We start from the raw sequence: 22,979 nt of genomic DNA on the forward strand, positions 1-22,979 counted from the left end.
CAAATGCATTAATTCTTAAAATCACTGTTTATTACCTAGAATAAATCTTAGTTGCAGTTTGGCTTTGTTTCTGCAGGCAGCTTAAAATTCCTGCATCACTTAGAGTGCACGTTCTGCACTGATTACTTCTTGGTATCTTGAGTAAGGATGCCTTCTGCTTCCAGTGATTCTGCAATGAGTTTAGTGCTTTTTTGTAAGGTTTCAATATTTCTGACAAGTTCTTGAATTCATTTTCATTGTTCATCTCATTAGTAAACCAGGTTCAAGGTAGGAGGTTCAAGGTAGGGCAGTGGATGTGGGGGTGGCCCTAATGAATGAGGATGAGATTTGGAAGCTTCCGGTGTTGCTGTTTGCTGATGATACAGTATTGTTGAGTGAAGATGAATGGGAGTTGCAAGGTTTGGTGAATGAATTTGGGACAGTGTGTAGGAGGAGGAAGCTGAAAGTTAATGTAAACAAAAGTAAAGTTATGGTGTTTGAGAGGAATGAAGTCACAGAGTGTGCAGTGAGGTTGGATGGTGAGGATATGGAGAATGTGAGTGCATTCAAGTACTTGGGTAGTGTGATGAGTAAGGATGGAACTTTGGGGGATGAAGTAAATGAAAGGGTACAGCAGGGAAGGAAGGTTGTTGGTACACTGAAAGCAGTGATGAGAAATAGGGAGGTGAGTATGGAAGTTAAGAAGTCACTGCATGATGGTATTGTGATCCCTACCCTGACGTATGGAAGCGAGGCGTGGACCTTGCAAGAAGGGAACAAGTCAAGAGTGAGAGCAGTGGAAATGAGTTACTTGAGAGGAGCATGTGGAGTGACGTGGAGGGACAGGTTGACGAATGAAGAAGTGAAGGAACGTTGTGGGGTAGATGTGGATGTGGTTGAAAAGATTAGGAGAAATACACTGAGGTGGTTTGGACATGTGGGGAGGATGGAGAATGAAAGACTGACTAAGAGGGTGTATGTAGGTGAGGTGGAGGGAGGGAGAGGGAGGGGTAGACCGAGGATGAGGTGGAGGGATGGAGTTGAGAGGTATATGAGGGAGGGGGGGGGTGAGTTGGGGGGAGGGGAGTCAAATGGTGGGTGACAGAGTGACTTGGAGGCGTTTTGTCTGCAGCCACCCTTTGCGGGATTAGGGCGTCGGGCTATAGATAGATAGATAGTAAACCAGTACTCTGCCCATCCGTAAGAAATGAATCTGCATATCTTCTCCAATGTCTTCCTTGTAGGTATGAAAATGAATGCAAGGATAGCGAGAATCGCTCTTGAATTCCTCCTCACATTACTGATGTTTGGAATTTTGTGAAAGTTAATCAAAGGAAAATGCCCTTTTTCTTCAAAGAAACTAAACACTCGTGTTAATTGGTACAAAAACTTCATGTCATCTCTCCCTCCTGACTCATCGAGGATTTCCTCTGTCATCAGATTCAGTGCAACTACCACAAAATGAAAGTTCGTAAGATGTTGATGATAATATAGGTTCATCAGGCAGTTTTCGTCTTTTTGAAGGGTGAATGATTTCCTTACTTGCAACTTGACCTGTTGAGTACCCTATTTCTCCTTTGCATTTCACGTGTAGGTGGTAGAGTTGTTTATCTTCAGTGGATAACCATTGACCATTTACTTTTGTGATATCAAAAAGTTTATTTAAGACATCATATTTTCCCCTCTTGACACATTCGTCGTAAGATTGTAGCACCTTGTCAAGCTTTGCTTGTGTTGCTTGATCTGACACATGTGGAAAGTTCGATTTATTCTCCCATAATTTTGTAACTTCTTTGGAAATTTCTATTATTTGTTCTTTTCTTAATTTGATTTTTTCTCCAAGAAACTGGTAACGTCCAACAACTTGCATTTGGTTTGGCATTCTGCATTGTTCTTCTAATGAAGATTCTTCTAAAGGCACAATTCCTCTTCTTCTATGTGACTGCTGGAACCGCACCAAATTATTGGTCCAGACATCCTTGTTCTTCTGTACGATAGTATCACTCCTTTTGTGCGCATCATGCTTATCTGATATATATATATATATATATATATATATATATATATATATATATATATATATATATATATATATATATATAACAGTTACACACTAAGCAGTTATTTTGCTGACTGTTCACCTGCAAACTGCGAAGATATCTGCTAGATGCTGAAAACTGCGTCCCGTTTTATAGTATTTAGATTATTCTAGAATGTTCTAAACAATGTTATACCATACTATAGTCGCGGCGCACGAGTCTGAGGTTGTCATTATCGTACCCTGGCAACCTGCCATTCAAAAGTGCGTCTCATTTCGTATCATATTATACACGAATCATATTATTATTCACTATATTATATACGAATATTATTATACACGAACATATTATACACGAATCACATGTGTCTCATACACGAAATCAGAGGCACTTTTGAATTATAGGTTGCCAGGGCACGATAATAACAACCTCAGAGTCGAGCGTTGCGACTATAGAACGTTACAAACTTTGTAGAAAGTTCTAAACAGTTCTAAAATCTTCTGTGAAAGTCTATAAAGTTATAAAAAAAATCTGTATACAAATTAAGAAAGTGATAAAACTTGCGTGCGGTAACATTAAATATTGGTATATGGTAATCCATTTTTTTTTTTAAACTGAGAGGAATAAGGGCTTTTTTCTTTGTTTTCAAGCAAAATTTCATCAATTTATGATACAGACTACCTCTTATTTGAAATAAAAATAAAAAAGTTATAACCCTAATACACACACACACACACACATGAGGCACCGAGAAGACTAGATGCACGCCACCACCGCTCCATACACGGCCAACTTGGCCAGTGGCATTACCTAAATTAGAATCTTTATATGAGTCAAGCTCTGTACCAGGTTAGACTAAATGGTGTTCTAATATTTAAAAAAAAAAAAAAAAAAAAAAAGTTTTAAGCAAGACTTGTTCAAACAGAAAAGAAAACAAAGTAGCGCAAGCATGCGCACAATCAGCTGATCGTTTGTTTAGTCTACAACTGCTCCAGGGAATGTAAGTACTATATATGCTTTTAGTACTGCAAAATGACCACATACTTTGGTAAAGCAAATTTGGAAAAGAAAAGGGATAAAGGTAGAAAGCAGGACGATGATTTCTACCAAGAACTGGTTGAAATGGAGACTCACAATAAACTGGTGGAACGAGTACACAGACTAGAGATGGCTTTTCAAAATGAGATTGATGAAATAAAGAAACAGATGCACTTGCAAAAGGAAGAAATATAAAAATTAGGTAAGGAAGTCAACAAGAAAGACACAACCATAGATGAGCTGACAGTAGAATTGGGTTCACTTAGAAAAATTAGTGAAATGGCAAGTACAGTAGTCAACCACGAGAGTATTATGGAAGAGTTAAAAAATGATAAGAGACAATTAGGCAAGTAAGCAGTCTGATAGACCAGAGCAGTGATATTGAGGAGAAGATAACACTGGTGAATGAAGCTGTGCAAAGCTACAAAAATGATGTGGAAACCACTTATACTGAATTGGTGAAAGTAAAGAAAGACTTAGCAACAAGGGTGGAAGAAAAGCATTAAAAAGGAAATGAAAAGAATAATCCAAAACAATCCTAAGTTAGTCAAAGATTCAGCAGATATCAACAAATCTATAGTACTGGTAAAGAAGAGGAAGAAGTAAAAAACAAGATCTCAAGAGACAAAAAGGAGATGGCAAACGTAATGAGCATATTGAAAGAAGTATCAGAGGAATTCTGTAACGTAATGAGCATATTGAAAGAAGTATCAGAGGAATTCTGTAACGTAATGAGCATATTGAAAGAAGTATCAGAGGAATTCTGTAACGTAATGAGCATATTGAAAGAAGTATCAAAGGAATTCTGTAGTAAAGACATAGGGGAACACAAAAGGTTTGGGAAATACGAGAGAAGCAAGTCAAGACCCCTAAAGATAACCTTCCAGAGTGTAAACATTGTGGAGGAGATACTAAAAAATGCAAAGAATCTTATGGAAAAAGAGGAGTTCAAAAATGTATGGATAAAAAGATGCCTAACACAAGAGGAACTGGAATTACTGAAAGGGAAGAGGGAGGAAGCAAAAACAAATAATGAGGGAAGATCAGGGGAGGAGAAGAATACATTATATTTACAAAGTAATAGGATTGCAGGTACGAAAGTGGTACATTAACAGGAGGGAATAAAAAGGAGGAAGGTAGTAGAACCATGTCATGACAAGTATATAAGCAAGATGATTAAGCTGATGTACTCAAATGTGGATGGAATGGTATCTAAATTATTAGAGATGAATGATTATGTCAGAGAAAATGAACCACATACATTATGCCTAACTGAAACAAAATTAACACCAAGGATATCAAATGACATCCTAATCTTAGAAGAATATTATATATGGAGAAGAGATAGGAACGTTAAAAAAAGGAGGAGGAATTATAATATTAACTAAGAAAAATCTAAAAGTCAAAGAATTAGAACTAGATATACCCACACAAGTAGAACTGATTGCAGTAGAGATCAATACATCTGAAGGGAAAGTAATTGTAGCCAATTTGTACATGCCACCCAGATCAAACACATGGGAAAGAGACGAATATGAGGACCTGGCAGAGAATACAATTCATAGTTTAAGAGCATTACTACATAAAATGGAAGAGAAATTGGAAAGAATTAACCTAACTGGAGATTTTAATACAAATATAAATTGGAATACTCTAGATATAATAAGCCAAGAAAGCTGTTGGGACCAAAAGCTCCTGGATCTCGTGCAAGAGTTTTTCCTAACGCAACATGTAAGGGAAAGCACCAGAAAAAGAGGACTCGATGTACCCTCAATGCTAGATCTCATAGTTACTAGGCAAGAAAACGATATTAACAATTTAATATACCACCCTTCATTCGGCAAAAGCGACCATGCAGTACTAAATTGCAACTTCAGGATAGCATATGACATACTTAACAGCAATGAAAGTTACAAAAAGAGCCTAAACTATAAAAAGGGAAAGTATCATGACCTAAAGAAGTACTTCTTAGAAATTGATTGGGGAAAGGAGCTTAAGAGGACAAGATTTAAATGCCATATATAAAAATTCTGTGAACTTTATGAAATAGGAGTCCAGAAGTACATCCCACAGCACAAAGAAACAGAAAAGAAAATAAAGAAGTGGTTCAATACAGAATGTAAAAAATCAAAAGAAAAAAGAGATTAGTGGAATAGATACAGGAGACACAACAGTGAAAGGGGATATAATAATTACAAACAGGTAAGAAACGATTATACAAGAATAAGGAGGGAAGCCCAAAAACAGTTTGAGGAGGATATCATAAATAAAAGTATTGATCAACCGAAGCTATTTTACAGCTACATCAGCAGCAAAACTAAAATAAAAGATAAAGTACAATCCATTACGGACGATGGAATCACCTATACACAAGAGAAGGATATTTGTGAAGCACTAAACAAGAAACTCCAATCAGTTTTTACAGAGGAAAAAAATTTTGAGAGGGATTATGTGGAACATGCATGCCCACACATACTACCAGATATACAAACATCAGAAAAAGTAATACAGGAGGAGCTAAGTAAATTAGACAAAGGAAAAGCAAATGGTCCTGATGAAATTTCATGTTGGGTACTACGTGAATGTGCAAGGGAGTTAAGTAAACCATTATCTATAATTTTCAAGAAATCCTTGAGTCAAGGTAAACTACCTGATATTTGGAAGAAGGCAAACATTGTTCCCTTATTCAAGAAAGGGAATAGACAAAATCCACTCAACTACCGACCAGTATCACTAACCAGTGTTGTAGGCAAGGTATTAGAAAAGCTTATAAGAAAAGCTTGGGGTAAATCATCTGGAAGAACACAATATGATAACAGAAAGACAGTTTGGTTTCATATAAGGAAAATCATGTGTTACTAATCTGTTGAGCTACTATGACAGAGTAACAGACACATTACAGGAAAGGGAAGGATGGGTGGACTGTCTATTTAGATTTCAAGAAAGCATTTGACACAATACCACACCAAAGAATTTTATGGAAACTGTACCATCAAGGAGGAATTCGAGGCAAACTGTTTTGTTGGATGCAAGATTTTCTCATAAAAAGAGAAATGAGAACAGTACTAAGGGGAAATTACTCATCATGGAAAGAAGTGACTAGTGGAGTACCACAGGGCTCAGTGCTGGCACCAATCATGTTTTTAGTGTATATAAATGATATAAACAGTAACAATGGAAATGAAAGCTATCTGAATATGTTTGCAGATGATGGAAAAATACAAAGGAGAATTACTAACACAGACTCTTGTAAAGAGCTACAAGAAGAATTAAATAAACTTCATGAATGGAGTAATACATGGCAAATGGAATTCAATGTGGACAAGTGTCATGTAATCAAGTTTGGTAAAAGTGGAAAAAGACCTGATTGGGATTATACGTTAGGAAATAAAACCCTACACACATTAGAAAGAGAGAAGGACCTAGGTGTGATTATCAATAACAGACTATCTCCGGCTGACCACATCTGTGAGAAGGTACGGAACATGTATACACTGCTTGCAAATATGAGAATAGCATTCACATACATAAATGAAGACATGCTAAGAAAGATAATAACATCATTCATCAGACCAACCCTGGAGTATGCATCAGTAGTCTTGAGTCCTTATCTCAAAAAACACATAGACAAGATTGGAAAAGTTCAAAGGGCCGCAACGAGATGGGTACCAAGCTTAAGGGATCTAAGCTACGAAGAAAGACTAAATAAACTGAATCTACCAACACCACAGGAGAGAAGGAAAAGAGGTGACATGATTATGCTATATAAATGCATATCAGGAAAGGAGAAAATAGACATAAATGATTATTTAACCTTTGGGGAAGCATCAGCAAGAGGACACTGCAAAAAACTGCATAAGAAGAGAGGTGATAAAGACGTAAGGAAATTTAGTTTCCCAAATAGAGCAATTGATCAGTGGAATGCACTACTGAATGAAATAGTGTGTGCCAAAACAATTCACAATTTTAAGGATATGTACGATAAATATGGTTTAAGACACGGGACAGTACGAGCTTGACTCATTCCTGTAAGGATACAATTAGGTAAGAACACACACACACACACACACACACACACACACACACACACACACATATATATATATATATATATATATATAAGAGCTGCAATGTTTGTTTGTTTGTACTTCAGTCACGCCCAGACCAAGGGCCAGAGACCCTCAGACCCATATACTGTATATTTTGAATCAGAGCGACCCAAGGATGGTTTTAGGGGATCAAATGCGTGACAGAAATAAATGGAGAGAAATTGTGAATGAATAAATGATGACGCAGCCCTGAGGGGATATTCTCCCGTATTTGGTCTGATCAGCTAGTCAGGTCAGGTGCGGGTAAGGGGATGGGTCTATTATGATGTGGCAGGGGTAAACCAGTTCTGCTGTCGGGCCCTGCTGCGGATGTCACTGATTGCATTGCGCAGTTGACCCTTGTGCAGTGTGGTGCGGTGAGGATCTGCCCGTTCTCCCCTTTGGGGCTAAGATGCGAATGAATGTGTTTGAATGGATGAGTAAATGGAGAGTGAGTCGTCCTGTCTCGGCTACCTCCCTTTCCTTGGGGGAAGCAGCCTAGGTATATAGATAGATAGATAGAAAATTCAGATCTCGGTCATTTGAGGTTACACGTAAAGTGTTTACCTTTTTGGCCTGGGCAACTCTGGGTACCCTTGGTAGTATTATATATATATATATATATATATATATATATATATATATATATATATATATATATATATATATATATACACTAACAAATGACCTTGGAGGTCAACCTCACATAGCTATACCCGAACTGGAGGTCATGTGAGTCTCCATGCCAAAAATTGCGCTGCTGGGTTCAGTCCAATTCTGGCTCTGCAGAGGGGTGAGAAAGAGTTTAAACAGTGAAAATAATGACTTTCCAGAAGTGTCCAGAATTAACCTCCAAATCCAGATCCTGTGTGGTATGCAACTGCTGGCAGATTCTGTTGTGGTGTTCTGATCTATGTCTTGCAGATTTGGCTGTGGTAATCTGATCAGGTTATAGGTATACATCATAACATCTGCAACTTCACAGAGCCGCGAGATCAACGACGCAGCTTGCCGCAATGCCCGCGAGGTGGCTGATGAGGGCGGAGCGCTGGTGGCGGGCAGCATCACCCAGTGCCCCTCTTACTGGGAGGGGAAGGGCAAGGCCGTTGTACAGGCACAGATCAGAGAGCAGCTCCAGGTCTTTGTGGAAAATAAAGTCGACTTTATACAAGCTGAGGTAAGTATTTGAATGGTTCATCAAGCTGACGGGCTGAGATACCTGATTTTATTCAGGCAAAAGTACACTGACGTTGGGACATGGTACTATAATAAGTCGGTCAAAACACATTATAAAACGTAATTTCATGGGAAATGAAACCGGCAGTCTCACGAATCACATAAAAAGGAGACTCAGCAACTAACCTAATACATTGTGTGTGTGTGTGTGTGTGTGTGTGTGTGTGTGTTCTTACCTAATTGTTCTTACCTAATTGTATCCTTACAGGAATGAGTCAGGCTCGTACTGTCCCGTGTCTTAAACCATATTTATCGTACATATCCATAAAATTGTGAATTGTTTTGGCACACACTATTTCATTCGGTAGTGCATTTGTGTGTGTGTGTGTGTGTGTGTGTGTGTGTGTGTGTGTGTGGGTGGTGGAAATATACAGAAACGAGTGAATTACAAACCCCCACTTCACCTGGCCTAGATCCATTTAATTCGAACCTAACAAAACTGATTTCCAACCTTACCTTAGTTACCTACTGTCAGTAGGTATGACAAAGCTGTCACACAGAGTCTACCTTGAAACCGATTCAGAAGTTGAAACCGCGAGATAAACTTATTTCCGGCCCTCTGGCCAGCTGAAATCAGGACCACAGTGCATCAGTGAAAATAAAAGCTTACCGTCATTGACCATAATGCACCACACAGAAACAAAAATGCATCACTTCTAATGAACGAAACGAGAAAAAACAAACAAACATACATTAAGACCCCACGGTATCTCGCTTATCTGTAATTTCTGAGAGGAAGTCATAAAAGAGATCTGACAACTGTTGAACTGTGGAACGTAATGACTCCTGTTATGATTTTTTTAAGAATCCTGTGTTAGGGATATGAAATATTATACCTCCCAGCCTGAGGATGTTGTGTCAGTAACAATTGACTTTCCCAGTCTGATAAACACCTTCACTCGAAATAATTGTTGTACTCTTCTCAGTCACACACATGGGCGTTGGGATCTTGCGGGGTGTGGGATGTGGAGGGAGAGGATGAATCCACCAGTGCAAATGGATTGGTTGTTATCCTATGTAATTCCCCCCCCCCAACCCTCTACAATTCAAATAATCCCGAGAAAAAACAAGTTTGGAAAACTTTTTACCCACAAATTCTTAAAAGTCTTTACAGGCAATATTCCGCAAAGTCTGAAAACGGGAAAACTGAAATTGCAGACATTATAACACACACACACACACACACACACAAAAAAAAAGGAAGTTGATCCGATACAGCAAGTTGTTAAAATGAACTCCGTGTAATGAGGCTAAAAGTAATGAGCTGTGCTATTTCCCTTCTCGTGCAACCTAATTAGACTTTTGCCTACTGTAATAACGCTTAAATACAAGCAACTGTAGCTTATCATCTCACTTCCATCGGCGGCGGACCACCCGTCTCAAAAAGCATCCCTCCCCCTCTCCCCAGATATCAGAATAAATCTACACCAATCTCCAACATTTGTCTTTTCACATAAATTTGACAGCATGTGCCCTGCCTTGTACTGGGCAATCACTGCCACCCTTTCCAACTTACTCGTGACTTTCGGGGACATAGTATGAAACCAGTAGAGCACTTGTCACATTTACTTGTAGTGAAGAAAATAGGGACTACGTGGTATAGGTAAACCACTACACAGGGGAAACAGGCAGACTGGTGTGGGCTGACAGCAGCATCATGTGGCCAAGGGTTCTGAGAAACCACCAGACACGTGACATATCATATAACTTGAGAGTACAGTACTTAGAACACCACATTACAAAGTTTGCGAAAGAACAAGGCATGGTATATTACACTACACATGCTACTCTCTCTCGAGCGCGCGCGCGAGGAAATTTCATAGGGGCTTGAGGACCCAAGCGAAAAGTAATGATTGCCCTAAATCTTTGTGTGTCTGTCATGGTGAATCTTTATTTTCTTTTCATTCTTTGTTTTATTCCTTCTACAATATTTAAACCATGACTGTTTTTGTACCAATCGGAAATAGATTTCTCTCTTCTGTCTGTCAGCTTTCTGTTCCCTGTCTTCGTTGTTCTGGCCGTCTCTAGAGCAAGATGAAGATTCCAAGAAGTCTAATACTAAAGAGCTGGCCACGCACCACTAAATTAGAGTTTAAGAAATAAAAAGTTGAGCTTAATGAGAATTAGTTTTCGTTTATCGGTCATTACACAAGTCTGGCCTTCTCTTTTTTTATTTAAATTTTTAAACTGCAACAGCTTCAAGTGCCAGTCGCCAGCTACATCCGCACATGACAGCTCACATTCTCCCACAGTTACTATCTATCTATCTATCTATTGCCAGACGCCATAATCCCGGAAGGGGTGGCCATTTGACTCTGAGTTATTTGTTTCATGGGGAGGGGCACTAACCCTCCACCAACCCACTTGTTGACACGTAGGGAGCACGTATGGTTTGGTTATATGGCTACCACCCAGCGTTGTAAATGGTTTCTTGGCTTACAGGAAACCATTTGGTTTGTCACTCAATGTAAAGCCAACTGTAACGGAAAGAAAAGCAATAAGAAGCGACAGGAAAGATGGGAGAGATAGGAAGAGAGGAGGACAGGGACAGAAAAAGAATGATAAAGGCTAAGGAAGAAGTAGGCAGCTCTACATCAAGTGAGTGGATGATGGTCGCCACCACCTACCACTACGCTTTTCTGTATTCAGTTGCAGTATGTTTAATTATATGAAGGAAGCAATATTGATGCTTCTGTTTTGAAAATGCTCACTATTGGTTTGTTTTCCGTAAAATTGAAGTATCCAGTGAAAGGAGATTATAAAAAAACATATCCTGATTATGACTGAAGTAAATGACTGTAGAATTTAAAAAAAAAATCGTATTTCAACATGTTTTTGTATTAGCACCAAGTGGTGGCGGTTATGGTGCTAATGACCATGTGGTGTGGTGTTGCTTATGACCATGTGGTGTGGTGGTGCTGATGACCATGTGGTGTGGTGGTGCTGATGACCATGTGGTGTGGTGGTGCTGATGACCATGTTGTCCTCTGGTGCTTATTTCCATGTACAGTGGTGTGGTGGTGCTTATTACCATGTGGTGTGGTGTGGTGGTGCTTATTACCATGTACAGTGGTGTGGTGGTGCTTATTACCATGTACAGTGGTGTGGTGTGGTGGTGCTTATTACCATGTGGTGTGGTGGTGCTTATTACCATGTGGTGTGGTGGTGCTGATGACCATGTGGTGTGGTGGTGCTTATTACCATGTGGTGTGGTGGTGCTTATTACCGTGTGGTGTAGTGGTGCTTATTACCATGTGGTGTGGTGGTGCTTATTACCATGTTGTATTATGGACATTATAACCATGTGGTATATTGGTGTTTAAAGCCATCAAGTGGTTATGATATTTATGACCACATTTTCTCTTGTTTTTATGACCATGTGCCAAGGTGATGATTACAGCCATGTGGTGTGATGTTGTATGGTCATGATTACGACCATGTGGGATGGTGGTGCTTAGGATCGTGTGAAGTAGAGCTTATGACATTTATGGCCATATGGTAATGTGCTTATGATGACCATATGGCGGACTGCTGTTTATTGCATTATGGAGGTGCGTTGGTTATGACCATGTGGTACTGTATTTATGAGCGTGTGGTGTGTTGGTGTTTATATATATATATATATATATATATATATATATATATATATATATATATATATATATATTGGCATGAATCTATTGAGTGTTGTAGGAAAGGTATATGAATGAATTATTATAGAGAAAATAAGAGAGATATCAGAAGTCTTAGCGAGTGACGAACAGGGTGGCACTAGGAGTGGCAGAGGATGTGTGGATCAAATATTTGCAGTGAGACAGATAGTGGAGAAGACTTGTAAGAAGGACTGTAAGGTGTTTATGGCATTTATGGATCTAGAAAAAGCATACGACAAAGTAGATAGAGAAGGATTGTGGAAGGTTTTGCGCATGTACGATGTAGAGGGTAAGCATCTAGGTGCCGTCAAGAGTTTTTATGATGGTAGGGAGGCATGTGAAAGGGTAAATGGGCATCTAAGTGAACGGTTCACGATCCTTGTGAGCGTGCGACAAGGATGTGTGATGTCCCCATGATTGCTCAATATATATATGGATGGGATGATATGAGAAGTAAAGACACGAGTAATGGAGAAAGGGATGGCGTTGGTAATGAATGGTGATGGATGGAACATCTCAAATTTGTTGTATGCTGATCATGCAGTGCCACTTGCAAATACCGGATAAGAACTTGATAGACTAGTGCAGAGTTTTGTAGATGTTTGTGAGCGTCGGGCTTTGAGAGTATGCGTAGAAAAGAGTAAGGTGATGATTATTGAGAAAGAAGGTGACTCCCAGTGTGATGTTACAGTGAATAGAGAGAGACTGAAATTGGTGAGAGAGTTCATATATATGGGTACAGTGATAGAAAAGAGAGGAAAATGTGCAGAAGAAGTGGAAAGTAGAGTGACACAAGGAAGAAAAGTAACTAGTGCCATGAAGGTCCTGATAAGAAACAGAGGCTTGAGTGTTGCAGCTGCCAAGGCTTACGTGATGGAGTGTTAATGCCAACTTTAACATACGGATGTGAGACTATGGTGTGGTATGAAAATGAAAAGTCAAGAGTGAGAGCAGTGGAGATGAGTCTGCTGAGGAATGTAGAGTACAGACAGTGGATGGGATACGAAATAATGTGATTCGTGAAAGATACAAAGTAAGGAAATCTGTGGACACCAGAATCGAAGAGATGGTATGGCCATGTGGAGTGAATGGATGACAGTAGATTAGTGAATAACGTTTATTTGAGCGAATTTGAAGGAGGGAGGAGGCGAGGTAGGCCAAGAAGGTGGAGGGATATGGTGGATGAGTGTTTTAGGAAGAGAGGTGTGGAAAGTGGTGAGGCTAAGGGACTGAGAAGAGATCGATCTGGCTGAATAACTTTTGTGCAGAGAAGTGCGTAAGCAGCGATTTGGCACCCATTTTTAATGTGGCAGCGTTCGGATTGGCTCTATCAGATAGGAATATGTGAAGCTTCAGAACGTGAAATTTTTTTGGCCTATCTGATGGAGCCAGGATTTGGAAGGCTTATTGACGAGTGAATGGCCCATGGAACACATACACACATACATATACGTATGTATATATATATATATATATATATATATATATATATATATATATATATATATATATATATATACACACACACACACACACACACACACACACACACACACACACACACACACGAGATGCTACCCAAAAGTTCCAGTAATTTTAACAGAGGGAGCCAACCGTTTGCAGTTTTGCCTCTTGCCGCTAGGAGGAGTCAGCAGCACCCCATGTGCATCAGTGTGAACCGGCTGTGTCTGTCAGCGGACGTGTTGTTGAGCTACGCTTACTATTGTAACGTGGTGTGTAGGTGGTTTGGCGGTTTTGCAATGGCGGACCTCGCGGAACAAAGAACCTGCATCAAGTTCTGCTTCAAGATCAACAAGACGGCTGCAGAAAGTTACCGGTTGCTTCAGCAAGCCTTTGGTGGCAATGCCATGTCCCAGAGCAGAACATCTTTCCGGTACAAGCGGTTCAAGGAAGGATGAAAGTTTGTTGGAGACGATGACCATTCTGGTTGACTGTCAACAGCAACAACGCCAAAAAACGTTGGAAATATTCGTCAAACTATCCTTGCAGATCGTGGACGAACTATCCATGATGCTTGTGATATTGTTGGAGTGTCGTACGGGAGTGTGCAATCATTGCAATGCATTTTGTTGGACGTGTTGGGCATGAGATACATCGCTGCAGAATTTGTGCTAAGACTGCTGAGTGATGAGCAGAAGGCACATCGCGTTGCAGTTTGCAGGGAGCTCAAGAATCAGGTCAGAGATGACGCCACCTTCATCTCCAAGGTCATAACTGATGATGAATCATGGGTTTATGGTTATGACCCGGAGACAAAGCAGCAGTCATCGCAATGGAAGTCTCTCAATTCACCGAGGCTGAAAATAGCATGTCAAGTTCGCAGCAATGTCAAGTCAGTGTTGATTATTTTCTTCGATATCCAAGGGATTGTTCACAAGGAATTCGTCCCACCCGGTCAATCTGTCAATGGAATGTTTTGCTGTGAAATTTTGCAGTGTCTGAGGGAGAATATCCGCCACAAACGTCCAGAAGAGTGGAAGAACAAGGACTGGGTCCTGCATCATGACAACGACCCCGCCCACACATCAATTGTTGTCTGGCAGTTCCTGGCTTTCGCTAATCGGTAGTCATTCCCCACCCACCATATTTGCCTGACCTTGCCCCCTATAACTTTTTCCTGTTTCCCAAGCTAAAATTACGACTGAGTGTCGATTTGACTTGATTGAGATCCAGACAGAATCGCAGGAGATGCTCAAGACCGTCACGTCTGAAGCCTTCCAGGGATGCATGGACTTGTGGAAAAAACGCTGGGACCGCTGTATACATGCCCAAGGGGACTACTTCGAAGGCAACAGTGCGAACTAGGACATAAGTTAACTTATTTTCTTACAGTATTCAAATTACTGGAACTTTTGGGTAGCACCGTGTGTGTATATATATATATATATATATATATATATATATATATATATACAGTATATACAGTATATGTATGTTATGTATGTATATATTTACCTAGGCTGCCTCCTACAAAGAAAAGTGGGTAGCCAAGACAGGACGACACACTCCTAATTCACTCACCCATTCTACACACACACACACATTCATTCATATCTTAGCCCCAAGGGGAGAAGGGACAGATCCTCACAGCACCACACCGCATGAGGGTCAACTGTGCAGTGCAGTCAGCGACGTCCGCAGTAGGGCCCAACAGCAAAGCTATTGTACCCCTGCCAAATCATAAAGGACCCATCCCCTTACCGGCACTTGACCTGATCAGATGATCAGACCAAAGGCGGGAGAATATCCCCTCAGGGCTGAGTCATCATTTATTCATTCACTATTTCTCTCCAATTATTCCTATCACGCGCAGCCACTCTTCCTTGCTCTACAAACATCCCTCTTGCATCTAAGGCTCTTCTCACTGTCCACGCCTCCTATTCGTGGTCTGCCTTTTAGTCTTACACCTCTGACATCCGATCCAGTTATCTTTTTCACCAATCATTCTTCATCTACTCCCTCCATATGCCCAAACCATTGCAACACTCTCTGCTCAACTCAATCAGCCATCTCCTGCGTAACTCCAGTTCTCCTTTGCACTTATCATTTCTCACCCGAACCATACGCGTCATTCCACATATACTGCTCAGACACTTCATTTCTATTACATTCAAATATTTGCTCTCTGGTGCTCCAATATTCCATGTTTCAGTCCCACATAATGCAGTTAGTACAACTACACCCTCATACAGCCTTCTCTTTACATCCATTCTAAGCAAATGACATCTAAGCACTTTTTCATTCCTCCCAGCACCTTTCCTACTTCATTCAATCTAAACTTCACTTCTACATCCATTCTTCCATCCACAGCAACATGTGACCTTAAATACTTAAAACACTCTGCCTCCTCATGCAACTTACCATTCAAAACTATATTTATCCTCCTACCGTATGCCAACCTCGTACACTTCATCACTTTACTGTTATTCTCATTTGCCCTCAATTTTCTCCTTTCACACACGCTTCCAAACTCCTCTGCCAACAGTCTCAATCTCTCCTCCGAATCAGCCACCAGTGCAGTGTCACCCACCAACAGCAACTGATTCAGATTCCACTCAACTATCAGCATTTACCAGACTCAAACCTCCACCTAACACTTTCTCATTCATCTCCCTTACAGCACCAACTATATAAATGTTAAACAGCCAAGGCAACATCACACATCCCTGCCGCAGCCCCACTGTCACGGGAAACAAATAACTCACAGTATTTCCCACTCTTACACACGCTCTACCATTTACATGAAAACTTTTCACTCCTTTTAACAACCTACCCTCAAGTCTATACAGTCTCAAAACAGTCTACAAAGCCTCCCTATCAGTTTTATTATACACTTTCTCGAAATCCATGAACGTCCAAAACACATCCTTACCTTTCGCCAAATACTTTTGTCACACCTGTCTAACAGCAAACACCTGATCCACGCATCCCCTCGTCTCCTAAAGCCACACTGCTCATCACCAGTCACTCCCTCTGTACCCTCTCTAACTCTGTTACTTAACACTCTACGGTACACCTTACCTACAACATTCAACAGACATATCCCTAAAACCAGTACATTCATACTTATCACCCTTACCTTTATACAGTGGAACCACACACACACTTGCCCAGTCAATCGGCACCATACCTCTCACAAAACAGACATTCAGCAGTCTTACTAACTACTCAACTATAGTCGCCCCACCAGCTTTCAGGCATTCCACAGCACACCCATCCATACCTGCAGCTTTCCCAGTTTTCATCTTTACTGCCTCTTGCTCTTTCTCCATCGTGATTAAAGTATCACTCAACTCTCCCAACACACTTATTCCTTGCACCCTTCCATCTGCCACAATGTCAGCCTCCCTTTCCTCCTCTACATTTAAGTCTCAAAATACTCCGCCCATCTCTTTCTTATTGCATCTGTCTCAGTTAACATCCTTCCATCTTCCGCTTTACTTGCTCTTCCTTCCCAGACTCTCCCCCTCACACCCTTTTCACCCCCTTCCAAAACATTTTCTTATTCTGTTGAAAATTCTCAGTCAACCGCCTACCCCACCTCTTATCTGCTGCCACTTTAGCATCACGCACAGCCCTTTTCGCCCTATGTATGTGTGTGTGTGTGTGTGTGTGTGTGTGTGTGTGTGTGTGTGTGTGTGTGTGTATATAAATATATATATATATATATATATATATATATATATATATATATATATATATATATATATATATATATATATATACACACACACACATCGTTTCGTTTCGTCTCATTTATACAGACTCCAACATGCTTGAATGCGTCAGCATTGGTCACCTAATGGCGGCATTCCATACTGCTCGATCTCTGGCAGCCTTCCTGTTCAGTTCCCAAGCCGGCCCTGAGGCCACACTCTGTGACCTTCTCCCGGTCTTTTTCGGTCTGCCTCTCGCAGCCCTACCCCCAGAGTTCACACTCCTCACTTTCTGCATCCAACTGTCACCCCATTCTCTCCACATGTCCAGACCAACACAGTCTACTGTACCTCCCCTTATCACGGCATCAGTACACCCCAGTCCCATCCAGCCTCTCAAGTCTTACATTGTAAACCTAGCCCCCTTAGGACCCGCATTCAAGGACGCACTGCGCGCGCGCACACACAGGCACACGCGCACGCACGGACACACACACACACACACACACACACACACACACACACACACACACACACACACACAAATGTACGGATATATATATATATATATATATATATATATATATATATATATATATATATATATATATATATATATATATATATCTTCCTCTTCTGTCTTTCTCTACTTCATTATTTCCTCGTCCTTCTGTTTACAGATGACCTTACACTCCTTCTTCTGTCTTTCTTTCCCTTATTCTTTCCTCTTCCTTCTGCCTTTGGGTGACTCTACACTGAATGACAATCCAAATGGTTTCCCGTATATCAGGAAGCCATTTACTACGCTGGGTGGTAACCATATAACCAAATTATGGCGCCTGGTGGTTTAGTGGGTAATTAAGGTGCTCCAATCGGATAGAGCCTGTGTAGGTTTATATCTAAGGGTTGGCTGGGGTTTATTGCGCACTTAATGCCACTCCGGGATGAGTGAGACTGGTCACTCTCATCTTAAATGTCAGGACCAACTTGCCTAGCCTCGGGCTCCTACGCTCCTCATGGGTCAACGTAGGATTGCATGATTGATGGATATATATATATATATATATATATATATATATATATATATATATATATATATATATATATATATATATATATATATATATATATATATATATATATATATATATATATATATATATATATATATATACAGAGAGAGAGAGACCGCACAACTGTATTTCTCCACGGTTCATAAAGTTTTGGGAAGAAATACAGACCACAGAGGCTGTGGTAAATACTCATCTTATCCATCAGTCCACCGATGTATCCTTATATGTGACGGTATCTCTACATCTGGCTCTCTGTCCATTAAGCCACCCATCTTTTTAAGTATCTACGTATACTGTATCTATATCTGTCTATTTATCTATCCATCTATTTATGTATCTGTCCATCTATCTGTCTCACTGTTCATCTATCTATCTATCTTTCTATTTCACAGTTCTTTGAGTACGTTGAGGAGATGGAGTGGGCTATAGAGGAGGCAGTCAAGACTGGCCTTGTCGTGTCTGCCACCATGGCCATCGGGGAAAAGGGGGACCTGGCCAAGGTTTCCCCGGGCCAGTGTGCCGTCAGGATGGCCAGGGCTGGGGCCAAAGTTGGTACGTGGTCAACCCTCATCAATTTTATCTCCATGTCAGATGTATCAACATGTTTACATTTTATCAGCAATCCTTATACTTAAAATCGGCATTCATCCTTACACATACAGTATATCAACATCGCAGCAATCATAAGTCGCCCTGAGCAGGATTCTTTGTTTGTCTGAAAGCGTTATTACCACCCGCGTTGCGAATCGAGCGGAGTGATAATGTTTTCAGTTTTGAGGCTGGCTGGCTTTATGAGTGGGTAAACATAATATCTTATGAACGGTTTGAGTTATCAACATGAAACTTTCAGGGTATCAAGATACGGCCAAAGTCTTGGACGAGTTCGAAAATGGGCTCTCGGGGTCAAGGAAAAGGTTCCCAAAAGGGCTACCGAAGATCAACTAGTTCACCTTTGGCGAACTTGACATTGACCTCGAGTGATCATTTTCGAACTCGGCCAAGATTTTGGTCATATCTTGATACTCTGAAAGTTTCATGTTGATAGATCAAGCCGTTCATGAGATATCTTGTTTACCCCCCCCCACACACACACACAAAGCCAGCCAGCCAACCTCACAACTGAAACAAGAAGCGGTGCCAAGGAACAACGAACCCTTTCCCGTTAGTCATTTTAGTGCTGACGTATAAACGCAACAAGATATCTAGTCAAAGATGTCACATATCAAATATGGAGTAAATTGGGTGAAAACTGATGATATTATGCCCATTTGAAATTTTAGGCCCGACCTACCTGACATTTACCCCCTATCGCTAAATGGGGGTGACCCCGTTGATGTAATGAGGCATGTTATAGGATGCAGATTTGAAAAATGCACCTTTTGGTTTTGGTTTCATGTCGATATGACGAATTTGAAAGGAGTTATGGCGAAAAAAATACTATTATTGACCATTCCCCCTTTTTTATTATTTACATTTTTCGGGCCTACAGCCTGAGCCTTGGCCCAGTTTGGCCCAAAATTTACTCAGGTGATCAGAAGGTCATAGCCCACCATCCCCGTTATTTTAACCAAAATCGCACCAGTAGTATTCGTGTAAAGTTGTTAACGGACAGAAGGACAGACAAACAAACAACAGACAGACAAACAAACCGAGTGAAAACAATACCCGTCCCCGAGCCCCTCCGAGGCGTGGATGGGTAAACATTACCACTTTGCTCGCTTACCACCTGCGTTGCGAAGCGAGCGGAGTGGTAATGTTTTCATTTGTGAGGTTGGCTGGCTGGCTTTGTTTGTGTGTGTTTTTCATTCTGAATTTGCGTCAAATCAGAAATGGAGGTGCAAAATTATGTGCCGAGGGAAAACTTCCGGCTATAGGGATGGTGAAATCCCATCGTGAGATGGCTTCTAGTTATATATATAATTTGGATTTACGCCAGGTATCCCCGAAGGACTAAGGCGTTGCCCCTGGGTAGAGGACTTTGGACTGGAGCGTGTAGCATTTTATGACCGGATGCCCTTCCTGGTGTCTACCAATGACCCTTGGGTGGATTCGATCCTCCGACCCTTCGGTCAGAGCGGAGCGCTCTAACCCACTGAGCCACGGCTGCTACACACACACACACACACACACACACAGTATATGATCATATGGAGAGAAAGGGTGTAAACAGGGTATAAAGAGGGTAGTGAAATGGGATATATGAGTGAGTTGAAGGTACGTGGAGGCCTGGTATGCCAAGAAGAAAGTGCATAGACATAGTCAATGCGTGAGAAAGAGAACGTGGAAACTGACGAGGCAAGGGAACTGACTAGGGATCGAATTGGCTGGATCAGTTTTGTACGGAGGAGCGCATGACAAGCGCTTTGAATCCCTTTTATGTATGGATATTCGTTGGATTGATTCAGTCTAATAGGCAATTATAAAGCTACGTGTGGAAAGGTGTACCAATTAGGTGAAGGCAGGATTCCTAGGGCTTGAAAGATGAATGAATGGGTGGACGTCCCACTTCACTGGGCATTCTTCATGTTTAATTCCTCCACCGTCATTTTCTTTCTTTTTCCTTGTTCCCTGGACCCTACTTCATCCCACCTGCATTTGGGAAAATGATACGGGATGATATATTCATTATCATCATCGTCATCGTCGTCGTCTTCATCCACATTTTTTCCACCCTAGGGTGGGGTGAGGTGGGCAGGGTCCACAGTCAGAAAAAAAAAAAAAATGGAACGAAACACCAACCAAAGCTTGCCCAATTGAATGAGCCACACTCCCATCCATTCACCATTCCAGCCCCTGCAATCCTGGCTCCACTGAATAGGGTACAACTTATTCCACACACAGCTTCGCATCCAACAGAATTCAGTCCGATAAATATCAAGTCAAAAGGGGGCGCCAAACTAAATTCATCCAGCCAACTCAATCTCTTGTCAACTCCCTAGCCTCACCAGCTTATGTAGGCTACCTCTCTTTCTCACACACCCACCCACCACAACCATCCACCCTCCCTCTGACCCACCACACCTCCTTCCACCTTCAAATTCGCTCAGATACACCCCTTTCACCACCCTACCGATACCCAACCTCTCCACACACTCTCTCGAATCATGGTGTCCACAGACTTCCTTATTCCGCATCTTTCATGAATCACATCATTCATTATCCTCTTCACCCTCTGCACTCCACACACATTCCTCAACAGTCCCATCTCCACTCATGTACCGGTATATACTTCAAACCTCCAACACTATCACCAGATTTCTTTGTTGCTTTAAATTTTATAAAATATCGCCGTTAGTCTTTACTTATTAATGATGTCACAGCTATCACCATCACAACGAAGACCATCAACTACCATCACTATCTCTGACAACATTCTTCAGCATGACGCCACCACCAACGGTTCAGCATTATTCTCAGCCTTGAGCATTACCACCACTGTCTTCAAGAGTTACTCTGAATATCCATCACTGTGTTTTCAACTACCACATCCTCTAACACTATAACCATTACTACCTTCAACCTCTAACACCACCACCATCTCTACCCTCAGCCTCCAACTGTACATGTAACGCTTCATCCATCATTTATGCACTGAGTGTCAACTACATGTTACCTCAAGCAGTATCTCCATTATCTGGCATCATAAACTCAATCACCGACATACTTGTTCCAGTCTGTTACAAGCTATGTTTCATTTTTAGTTGTGGTCCCGTAATATCAATTCAGTTACCATCATCTCCTAAGTGGACATTTACCTTTATATTTACTGAGGTGAAATTTGCTGTTTATGTGCATTGTATGAATGTAGGTTTACAAAACATTGTTCACCCAAATCTTCAGAATTTTTAGTTTACTTTATGCCTAATTTAGCCAAACCCTTCACAATTTTTAGTTTGATTTATGTTTGATTTGTGATCCCATATGCCAGTAATCAGACTTTTTTCCTATTTGGTTCTTGGATTATCGATTTATATTGCAAAATATCCATTATTACATTTCCTGCAAAGTAGTGTATTCAGAGTCCATTATTTTACGAAAAACCCTAAAACCACCTCAACATCATGATACAATTCATATACAGATGTTATAAATATATAAACATTATTTTGTTTCTAAGTCCTTTGTGATCAAAATGATTCTTACGCCAAGCAGTTATTATGTAATAATACAAAATTCTGAAGGAGAGAGAGAGAGAGAGAGACTAACCTGTAAAAGTTATGGTATTAAACCAGCAGTATTGTAGTTATGAGAATACCACATGCCATGAATATTTCAGTATGCAGAGCAATGTGTGTGGCATAAGCTGTGAATGTCGCAACTAAATCCGTCGAAATAAACATGAAAAATAAGCCAGCAACTAAATCCGTCGAAATAAACATGAAAAATAAGCCAGCTCCAAAGTGAGTATATATATATATATATATATATATATATATATATATATATATATATATATATATATTCTTGAGAAGCTGGATTGCTAGCTAGATTGTTCTGGAAAATTCCCAATGTTTACCGTAGTTCCGGTATGAGTCAGAGTTGCCAGTTAGCCTGCTGTTTGTGAGTGTAATCGTTTTGTAAGTTATGCATTAATATTTGTGCTCTTTTTTCTTCATAATGTTTTATTTATATGATTGTTAAATTATTTAATTTAATTTAAGTTTGTATGCTAAATAATTTACAATGTTATGCAGTG

At 40.5% G+C, this 22,979-nt stretch overlaps 1 protein-coding gene across 1 annotated transcript in view; it reads left to right on the forward strand.

Annotated features, from left to right (window-relative positions):
• Positions 1–22,979, forward strand: part of LOC145417546 (betaine--homocysteine S-methyltransferase 1-like) — a 67,287-nt gene that overhangs the window by 11,735 nt on the left and 32,573 nt on the right. The window contains exons 4-5 of the mRNA XM_080286255.1: positions 8,130–8,321; positions 18,676–18,835. Of these exons, the coding sequence (XP_080142381.1) occupies positions 8,130–8,321; positions 18,676–18,835 (352 nt within the window). The remainder of the gene's footprint in view (positions 1–8,129; positions 8,322–18,675; positions 18,836–22,979) is intronic.

The sequence above is a fragment of the Coenobita brevimanus genome, chromosome 110 (assembly GCF_032717465.1).
Source record: "Coenobita brevimanus isolate Jiangsu-jjx chromosome 110, ASM3271746v2, whole genome shotgun sequence".
Lineage (NCBI taxonomy): Eukaryota > Metazoa > Arthropoda > Malacostraca > Decapoda > Coenobitidae > Coenobita > Coenobita brevimanus.